Source organism: Mandrillus leucophaeus, unplaced genomic scaffold, assembly GCF_000951045.1.
Source record: "Mandrillus leucophaeus isolate KB7577 unplaced genomic scaffold, Mleu.le_1.0 Scaffold1837, whole genome shotgun sequence".
Taxonomy (NCBI): domain Eukaryota; kingdom Metazoa; phylum Chordata; class Mammalia; order Primates; family Cercopithecidae; genus Mandrillus; species Mandrillus leucophaeus.
The window spans coordinates 17,148-27,931 of record NW_012101851.1 but is presented as its reverse complement, the minus strand read 5'-3'; the positions used below and the strand labels follow the sequence as shown (position 1 = coordinate 27,931).

The 10,784-nt window shown below is 42.0% G+C and overlaps 1 protein-coding gene across 2 annotated transcripts in view; it reads right to left on the bottom strand.

Annotated features, from left to right (window-relative positions):
* RRAGB (Ras-related GTP binding B) overlaps positions 1-5,979 on the bottom strand; it is a 38,496-nt gene extending 32,517 nt beyond the window's left edge. For both annotated transcript variants that reach the window (XM_011977766.1, XM_011977767.1), the window contains exons 1-3: positions 5,219-5,979; positions 4,278-4,311; positions 1,374-1,473 (exon numbers count right to left, since the gene is read on the bottom strand). In XM_011977766.1, the coding sequence (XP_011833156.1) occupies positions 1,374-1,473; positions 4,278-4,311; positions 5,219-5,310 (226 nt within the window). In that variant the 5' untranslated portion in view covers positions 5,311-5,979. The remainder of the gene's footprint in view (positions 1-1,373; positions 1,474-4,277; positions 4,312-5,218) is intronic.
* Between the last annotated feature and the right edge of the window lie 4,805 nt (positions 5,980-10,784).

The following is a 10,784-nucleotide window of genomic DNA, read 5'->3' as shown; positions in this document are numbered from 1 at the left end:
GAGGAGGAGGTTGCAGTGAGCTGAGATCATGCCACTGCACTCCAGCCTGGATGATAGAGCAAGACTCTGTCTCCAAAAAGAAAAAAAAAAAAAAAAAGATTTGTGAGGCAAGAGATGGCTTGGACAAACTCAGACAATGACTATCCTCAAATTTTTGTAGAGGCTTAAGAGAACAGAAAGAGAACAAGCTAACAGAAAAAAAAAAAGAAAGAGGCCAGGCACGGTGGCTCACACCTGTAATCCCAGCACTTCGAGAAGCAGAGGCAAGCAGATCACTTGAGGTCAGGAGTTAGAGATCAGCCTGGCCAACACGGTGAAACCTTGTCTCTGGTAAAAATATAAAATTAGCTGGGCGTGGTTGTGGGTGCCTGTAATTCCAGCTACTCGTGAGGCTGAGGCACAAGAATCACTTGAACCCAGGAGGTAAGACTGTACCACTGCACTCCAGACTGGGCAAGAGAGTGCAAGACTCCATCTTAAACAATAACAACAAAAAATATATTCAAGAAACAGCTTTCTAGTCATCAAAGCTGCCCCAATTATGAGAGTCTACACTTACACTCCAAGCACCATAAGAATAGAAATGAGGTTTCCTTCTCTTTTATTTCCTAGGGTCTGAAACATACTGTGTTTTTAAAATGCTGTTGTTTTTGAAACTTCAGGAACTGTATAGAGTAGTGGGTGGCCTGTCCCTAAAAATAAAGGACCAAGCAGAATCCAGAAATGCTTGAATGCTGCAGAAGGAAATGGCAGTACAACCCAGAGACAGAAGGGCTCTCCCAGGATCCTACATTCACTGTCCATGGCAGCCCAATTAGTACATACTAACACTCAAACTATAAAAGGCAACAACATATTCCCTAAATCAGAACCAAAACTCTAATGAGATCATCTATGTGTATCCAGGAAAAGAAGTAGCAGAGTACAGATCAAGTTAACCTCTTTCCTTCCCACCACCGTAATTTACCTTTTAACGAAGACAAGGTGTAATTACTGCTTTAAAAAATCTTAGGATATTTTACTGTTATGCTTGTTAATACCTATGAATTTCCCTTTGTATAAGAGTTAAAAACACTCTCCCCACAAGACGAACAAACAATGCTTGTTTAAGAAATAGCAGGATAAACAAAAAGTTGGATAAGGGCAATCCACTTCATAAACAACCTAGAAAGAAAAGAACCTCCCTGAAGAGAGCAAGCAGCAGTAACTGGAATTAGGCCATACCTCTTTGAGAACCAATGCAAAAAGGGTAAACATGCTCCATAACAAATCCCCCAACCTTTCTGCATCCCCAAGCTACTGCAAACAAGTGTGTTATGCAGATTATTAAGAGTTAAGATCACCTGACTTTACGATAAGATAAAACATCTTACTTGTTGCGCCAAGGCGACGTGTGTCTCTGGCAATATAATTTGCAAAGATAATAGACCTCATGCTGGTCTTACCAGATCCACTTTTACCCATCAACAGCACCTAAGGACAAAGTAGGGAAAAGGAAAGGAAAAAAGTTAGCAATCTAGAGCAAATCAAGTCTAAAGGGATCTATTTCTCTCCTGGATTTGATATTTTCCTGAACTGACAATACCAGCAACCTGGTGTGGATACTCACAACTAACTAAACTCTTCCCAACCAAGGGTGAATGCAGAGATACTTAGAATTCCAGAAGCCAGACACTTACCTGTCACAGGACACACATCCTTTAGGTGACAGAATTACACTGACTCTATGCTATTAAGATGCACTGTTAATATGTTCAGAAACACATTAGAAAAATACCACGTTTAGAGGAAACTAAACCCTGTTCTAACATAACCCAATGTTTTGTTATCTGAATTACCTAGCACAGGATTGCAATATAACTGAAAGTTCTTCCTCCTCCTGCTCAAGGTCAATCTTTCCACCTCTGCCTTTGATCTCATCCCTTCCACTTACCGCTATGCTCTTGTTCCATTTATTACTATCCCTCCTTTTTCTTTTCAAAAGCTTCCCATGGCCTGCAGGATGAAGTCCTCAGACTACATATAAGACCCTCCTTGATCTAGTCTATCTACTTCTCATCCCTCATCTCCTGTCCCTCTTGGCCTGAAAGTTTTAGCTTACAGCCACACTTAATTGAACTGCTGGTAGTCCCTCTGATTGCTCCCAACCCTCTGGAAGGTCCTGCATCTGTGCCATTGTTTCACACAGTACTATCTGCCAGTAAACTATCCATTCTCCTTCTTCCTTCAGCTAAATTGCAGTTACCCTTCAAGACTTGGTTCAGTAATCATTTTTGCAAGAAGATATTCTGAGTCCAATGCTCTAGGCTGACTTAAGTGTCTTACCTCTGTCCTGCCATGGCACTGTTATTTCATTGCAAAGACTATAATGCACTGCAGTTACTTATTTTGGGGGGGTCTGTCCCTCTCTCTCAGAAGACTCTGAGCTCTGCAAGGGGAGAGTCCCCTCATACCTCCAGTGCCTAACATACAACAGATGCTCCAAGTATGTACATCAAAAGGACAAGCAAGTTATCAAAACAAATATATAAAGCAAGAGAGTATCTGACAGTGAGAATTGTCCAAGGGCAAGGGTAGCCTCATGAAGGTAAGCAGCCTTCCTGTCAATGGCAGCATCTCACACAGAGAGCACTTGTCAAAGATGTTGTATACTCTTATACTAAAAGGAAATTTAGTAAAGTGACTTTTGAGAGTCCTTTCAAATCTAGAATTTACGAAATATAGTTCCAATTACCTTGCTTTCCTTTTCTTTCTTTCTTTTTATTTTTTTTGAGACCAAGCCTCGCTCTATCATCCAGGCTGGAGTGCAGCGGCATGATCTCGGCTCACTGCAACCTCCGCCTCCCAGGTTCAAGTGATTCTCGTGCCTCAGCCACCCCACTTCAGCCATCCCATGCCTGGGATTCCAGGCATGCACCATCACGTCCAGCTAATTTTTTTTGTATATTTAGTACAGACAGGGTTTTGCCATGTTGGCCAGGCTGATCTTGAACTCCTGGCCTCAAGCGATGCACCCGCCTCAGTCTCCCACAGTGCAGGGATTACAGGCATGAACCACCATGCTCAGCCTTATCTTGCTTTTCAAATGAAGGGAATCTATATTCTACCTTCAATCCTAAGATATTTTATTAAATTTTTTAATTACAAATATAAGGAGTATTGATGAAATATACTACACTCAGGCTTGATTTAATCTAACAATTTTAGCTACATAACTTTATCTCACTAAGGAAATGTCACTGCTGAGCCAGTCTAAAGTTGCCACAAAAAGTTTGCTTTTGTTCTTTAAAATGTTAATTGAAAAACAATATATTTAGGAGGTACAACGCGATGTTTTGATACATGTATACAATGCAGAATGATTAAATCAAACTAATTTTTGTTCTTAATCATGTAGAAATTTCTGGTATTTTTAGGCATTCTCGATGAAAGCAACTTCAGACAGGCTCATCAAGAACACTCCCTTAGCAAACTGTAGTTACAGAACTGAATTATTAGATGAAGCTAAGGCAAAATATGGTACATTTCCTTCAGTTATTAATTTATACAATGTACCTCTTTTAATTGCCTATGAAAGACTTACCAAGGCTAATCATGTTAGGTACTGATCTAAGTGTTCTACAGGCATTTACTAACTTAAACGTCACAACAATCCTATGATACAGTTAATATTATTACTACCATTTTACAAATTAGGAAACTGAAGCGCCAAAAGGTTAAGAAATTAGCTTGAGCTGCACTCTTAGCAATTCTGCCTAAATCCCAACGTAGGGCACAGTACTATGACAGCACAAAGGAAGGTGTGTCCAATTCCATCTGAAGAACTCACATAAGACCTTATAGTGGTAACATTTGAGTTAGATTAAAAATAAATGTGCAGACAGAGGCCTGTATGGTGTGTGGTATATGGCTTACACAAAGTGCAAATTAATTTGTAAATCTGGAGAACAATAAATTCTGTATGGCTGCGAAAGGGTGCGTAAGTGTGGCAGAGGGTTTGGTCAGGAACAGATTTTTAAAGGACCATGAAATCATTTGGATTTTATTCCACGGGCTTAAAGAAGTTACTAAAGGTTCTTAAGTATGTAGATGACTCAGTCAGATTTTCATATTAGAAAAATTAAACCAGATAGCATACAAGGGGAAGAGAGTCAGAGAGACCACATAGAAGGCTCCTGCAATAGTCCAGAAAAGATGGTGTATATATATCACAAACTTCCTGAATATCAACTTCTTACCTTTACCTTCATGGTTTTGACGTATCTAACACATCTTACCTTTTTCTTCATGGCTGTATTTGGTAGCACCCACCTGCAGATATAAACCAAAAAACAGTTTCTATGATCCAATTCCCTTAGAAATTGAAATTAATGAAATATAAATAAACACGGAGGTACAAAAGAGCATGTTTAGTACAACAGCTGAGTACAGCTGTGTGGAACCTGAGATGAATAGAGGCCTCATTTTCCTAAATTATAAAACTGTGTGTATGCTCCCTATCTCCTAAGTAGAAGTTCAAGAGAGAACTCCTAGGAAGATGTATTTAGGAATACAAATCAGTCATTAAAATTCAAGATTCAATTTTTCATCATCTTAAATTTATCAAAACAATGCAGCTGCTTTAATCAAACAATATTTTCTATTTCTAAAAAATAGAGTATATTGATATCCTCTATTTGAGGACTGCATATTGAATATCCTCTATTTATAAAAAGCATTCAGCCTCCTAATTTTAAAAGCTGGAAGTATCTTTTTAGTCCTTCAGCTGTCCTTCCAAGCCCTATTTCACTCATCACAGGCACAAAGTAGATATAACATAAGTCTCAAATTCAGGTACAAATTGGCACAGAAAGCACCCTCAAGCCACTGGTCTCTGACCTGGAAATGCAAATCTTCTTCCTAGTCTTTCCATCCCCAACCTGGTGACAGCAAATCTCCTTTACTGATAATTCAAAGCAACTCAGAACTGCTTTAATTAGAACACTCCCCCAGCACCACCACCAGGAGTATCAGCCCCTTCCCAAGGGTTGTTTCTGCCCAGTTAGCACCAATTCGCTTTCCAGTTTATCCTATCGTCCAAAGCATAATACCAATCAACATTACTGGTAAATCAAAGCAATTTATCATGGGGGGGGTGGGGAGAAGTGTTCTAATTCACAATACTCTCTTCAATTTGAACACCCCCACTTCCAAGTTTGACATAATACCCTTCACCCACCCAAGCGATCCTTCCGGTTCCCCTAGTGGTGGATCCATTCTCGGCCCCACATTTTCTTTCTCCATCGTTTTCTCAGAGTCAGATTCTTCCATTGCGCAACAAGTCCTTTCCAGTCCCTTCTAAATCTTCAGTAGTCTTTAGGGTTTTTTGTTGTTTGTTTTCTTTTTCACCCCTCAACCGCGTATTCTCATCCCTATGGCCCTCAGGCTTGCTCTATTCTTGCCTCCGCCTTTGTCCACTGGGGGGCCGCTTTCCCCACGGTTACCTTTATCTCCCCAAACCTGGCCTCAAGGCACAGCCGAGCTGGCTAGCTCTAAGGCCAAGTGATTCCGTGGTACAAAGTAAGAGTTGGAGAATGACAGGAAAAGAGAGGTGGGTTGGGGTTCGTCCCGAGTTTGGGCCTCAGGCCCCAAGGTCTGGCAACCCAAAGGTAACTTCACCCGCAAAGAGGTGAGGACCGCGAAGGCGGAGGAGGCAGAAAGAGCTGACCCGTGCCGTAGGCACTAAGCGGTGAAAGCCTGAGCTGGCTCGTTGCTTCCGAGCCCGGCCGCTCGGAGAGTCGGCCAGCGGAGGCGGTAGTTACGACCTAACCGCTCGCCCTTCAGGAACCCAGGTATCTCACCGCAGCCACCCCACTGCAGGCCAGGATCACGTGGGCATCTGCCGTAAACCCGGAGTCTGTCACGTGACTGACGCTACCAAAGGGATGGGTGGGCTGGGAAGAATACCATAGAGACTGCTCCGGGAAAGCCAGAGTGCCGTCTGTCATCGTCACGTGGCCTTGGCTCAGGCTCCGCGCCTCGGGCGGGGTAGGGCGCTGGGAGCCTTCAGCCTGTTTCAAGTGGGTGGGCCTGGCACCACTCATCCGCTATGGAGAATTAAAGGAGCCGCGGGCAATTTCAGTGCCTCTGAGCTTCTCTCTTTTACTGCTGGTTACCGGTAATGGTTTTTGACGGGGAAGACTCAGCATTCTTTGCCTTCCTGCTTTTTATTAATTCTTGCAATCGAGTTTGTAATTAAATGATTAATACATCCAAAGCGCTAAGAACTCTGTCTTCCACATAGCAAGTGCTGTATAAATTATCGTTATTGCTGAAACCAGGGATTCATCAGGAATTTTAACACACGCATTCATCTTCCCACTTGTTTAAAACAGGAAGTACAGAAAATACCATAGTAAGAAGTCAATAAATAAAGTCTAGGGCAGGGGGTGGTCATGCCTTTAATCCCAGCACTTTGAGAGGCTGAGGAGGGAGGATCACTTGAGGCCAGGAGTTCAAGACCAACCTGGCCAACATAGGGAGACCCCATCTATAAATAAGTAAAGTCTAGAATTGATAACAGAAAGACTACTGGTAGGGGTATGCACACCAGGAAAAATGCCCAAAGGGGTTCAAAGATGTTGCTTTTGGAGAGTGGGGTAGGGGATAGGATGTGATATATCAGGGGACTATTATTTTTTATCTGAAGCCCTTCTGTGCTATATATGTTTCTATAATATATAAATGATATATAATAAGATAATATGACAATTATATTTAATATAGTTAATAATATGTTATAGATGCTATTTTTAATACATGTGTAGTTTGTTAATTATATTATTTACAATTAATATATATAATATACTACATGTATTATTTATACATAACTGTGTACATATATTACTTTGAGAAGAAAAAATGGGAAGGAAGGAAGAGAAGGGTACTATTATTGAAACTGCCTTTGCAAAAACTGTAACTGAGGAAATTATGACAGTGAAAGAGATCAGACCTAACCGACTCTATCTTACATCTAACCTTTAAGGTGTCCTTGTTCATTCCTGTGTATAGGCCGAACTAACCTTGGGAAGGAATTTAGTTTATAGTTTAACTCTGATACAGAATTGATAATAGTTCTTCGGTCTCCTCCCACCCAAAAAAAAAAAAAAAACAACAACAACAACAAAAAAAACCTTCTTACCTGGGAACCAGTCAGCCTTTGCAGGACTAACAAATTAACTACAAGATTAGAAATTACAGTTTAGGGGCCATGCAGCCTCCAGTTGCAAGGGTCTGAACCTCCCCAGATTGCTCCCGGGAATAACATCACTGTTGTAAAACCTAAGGTCACTGTTTGATATATTTTGCAGCCCCTGCATTCTGATGCACCAGCTTGTGATACACGAGCGGGGTAGGGAAGTGCTGGGCAGAGAAAGGCGGGTCCCTGGCTAGGGCTCCACCCTCGAGTCTGTGCCCAGGGACCTAGGTGAGGATAGGCACTCCTGCCTTCCCACCCAAATGTTATTTTCACCCCTAGATGTTGCCATGGGGTCAGAGCCCCACAGCCTGCCTGTCTGCATACTCCCCCTAGAGGTTCTGAAGAAGCGAGCCATTCCCCATGTGGCATGCCCTGCAAGGGGGATAGGGGAACTTTCCCCATTTCACTTACAGCACTCAGACCAGTAATCTGGCCCAGACAGTTCTGTGAACCCACCCAGGAACAGAGGATAGCAAGAAAAACTGACTTAGAGCCCCCTATGATTCCATATCCAACTCAACCAGTCAACACTCCCTACTTCCCAAGCCCCTACCCACCAAATTATTCTTAAAAATTTCAATGCCCCAAGACTGATTTGAATAATAAAACTGCAGTCTCACACACAGCTGGCTCTGCATGAATTACTCTTTCTCCATTGCAATTCCCCTGTCTTGATAATCAGCTCTGTCTAAGCGGCAGGCAAGGTGAACCCGTTGGGCAGTTACACTGTCTGCTCCCACACTTTCCACTTGAGGTCCTGTGTGATTCGTTTTCTCCACAACTGCCCTGCCTCAAGAAAAAAGCTATTCTACACGGATTAGTGATCCTTCACTCTATCACTAGCTAATCTTTTGTTTCCTTTCAACCAACTACCCCCAAACAAGCTTCCATCTGGCTTTCCTTGTCTGATGAAAGATCCTGAGTCCAAAATCAGGAAGTCACTTTAGATTCACTGTCCTCCATATGTGTCAATGAGACCAGGTCATGATCAGTCTGTTTTCTACTGTCTGCCTGCTCTTATTCTTACTGTTGCTCTTTTTGTTCCAGCTATCATAATCTCTGGCCTAGACATCCACAATAGCCTGCTAAGTGATTTTCCCACAGTGGCAGCTCCAAAGGGATTGGGAGTGAGTGAGTTGATCTTCATTAATCATCTCATCCCCCCAAAAATTTGATGTAATTAATATGTGCTTGCTTTCTAAAGGCAGCTTTTAAATATGTCTTCCAACACCTACTGCCCCCAGGCTTCACCAGCCAAACTGGCCCCTTAAACCACTCTTTTATAAAAATTTACTGTCTCGGCTAGGCACGGTGGCTCACGCCTGTATTCCCAGCACTTTGGGAAGCCAATGTGGGGTGATCACCTGAGGTCAGGAGTTTGATACCAGCCTGGCCAACATAGTGAAACCTCATCTGTACTAAAAATACAAAAATTAGTCAGATGTGGTGGCACGCACCTATAATCCCAGCTACTCAGGAGGCCGAGGCAGGAGAATCACTTGAACTCAGGAGGCGGAGGTTGCAGTGAGCCAAGATCGTGCCACTGCACTCCAACCTGCTCAACAAAGCAAGTTAAAAAAAAATTTACTGTCTCCCTGTTGCTGCCAGTATCCTTTTCCCCCTCCTTCAAACCATCCATCCTCCCTAAAAGCTGCTCAAGTGATCCTTTATTTTAATTAATTAATTAATTAATTAATTAGTTTTTGTTGAGACTGGGGTCTCACTTTGTTGCCAGACTCAAACTCCTGGTCTCAAGGGATCTGCCCGCCTTGGCCTCCCAAGGTGCTGGGATTAAAGGTGTGATAAAATTTCTTATTGTCGTCTTTGTAGTTGTTGTTGTTGTTGTTTTTGAGACAAGGTTTTGCTCTATGACCCAAGCTGGAGTACAGTGGCACAATCATGGCTCACTGCAACCTCAACTGAAGTACTCTTTTAAACCACAAATCAGAGGAGACTACTTCTGTACTTTAAAATCCTCCCATAACTTAAGGAAAAAGTGTGTCAACACAAGGACCTTCAAGATCTGGCCTATAGCAACTCATCAGCTATATTTCTCTACCCACATTCACTACCTCACAAACTTCATAAGGAACTGCTGGTAGTTGCCTCAAAGTGCCAAGAGGCAAGAAGTAAGAAGAGGAAGGAACAGATAAAGAAGGGGAGGGGAGGGGAGGGATGAAGAAGAAAAGGGGGAGAAGTGGGGAGATGGGAAAGAGGGAAGGAATAGAGGGGTAAGGAGAAGAGGAAAAAGGAGGAATAGGGATAGGAGGAGGGGAATGGAAGAAAGGTAGTGGAAAAAGATTGAGGTACTAAATCAAATAAGTATAGATTCCAAATAATGGTGAATAGGGCCAATGTGCAATGCATTCCTATTGTAAATCAAAAATAAAATACCAAGGTTCCTCAACCGTTTGAATGTACTTTCACCTCGGCCAGGGCGCTCTTTAGAAATGTAAACTGAGAGACTTTCTGGCCATGACAGGAAGTAGGGATCGAACATGCCTCGTTATATTTCTCCGGCTTTAACATCAACACAGATCTTTAGATCTGATAAGAAGCATTTACATTCTATTCTCTCGGAACCTGCAGGCTTCATCTGTATGATTAAACTTTAGTCTCCACAACCTCTTATCTTAACCCAGACATTCCTTTCTATTGATCCCAGTTCTTTAAACTCAACCAATTGTCAACCAGAAATTTTTTCAATCTACCTATAAGCTGGAAGGCCCCCTCCTGCCCCACTTGGAGTTGTCCCACCTTTCTGGGCCAAACCCATGTATTTCTTACATGTATTTGACTGAAGCCTCTTGTATCCCTAAAATGTATAAAACCAAGCTGCTCCCCAGCCACCTTGGGCACTTGTTCTCAGGTTGTCCTGAGGACTTTGTCACAGGCCATGGTCACTCATATTTGGCTCAGAATAAATCTCATCAAATATTTTCCAGAGTTTGACTCTTTTTGTTGACACTATATAGTCTATCAGTTAAGATTCTGGTTTCTACCCAGGTACTTTTGGCTACTTATTTTTCACGTTTTTATTCTTAAAAAAGAAACCTTACATACATAGGAAGCAGAGGTCACTTTTTATTTTTGTAGAATTAATTTTTAAACTTTTAATTATAGGTTCTTTTCAGAAAGAGTGAACTAAACTCTATTACTCACACATTCATTCAACAAATGTTTATTGAGCAGCCATTCAGTGCCAGGAACTGTGTTGGACAACAGGGGTACAAACATCACTCTATTTCAGGTTCCACTGCCTGTCAGATGCTTCTGTCTTAACACTTCAGCTCCACTATATGCACACGAACATCAGCATTCCCTTTGTCTAGATCCCAACACGTATATTTTTTTAACCATCCATCTCAGCAAGAAAAAGTAATACAGGCCCCCGACAAATCCTTTAATAAGTTTCCTTTTATGCCCTAAATTCAATCTAGTTACCTGTATCTGCAAACATGCTCCTGTGTCTCCAGTACTCAAACTGTCACTTGTAAGTTGCCTGCCCTTCTCCTACTCCACCCTTCCCTTCTTCCTCTTTTTCCAT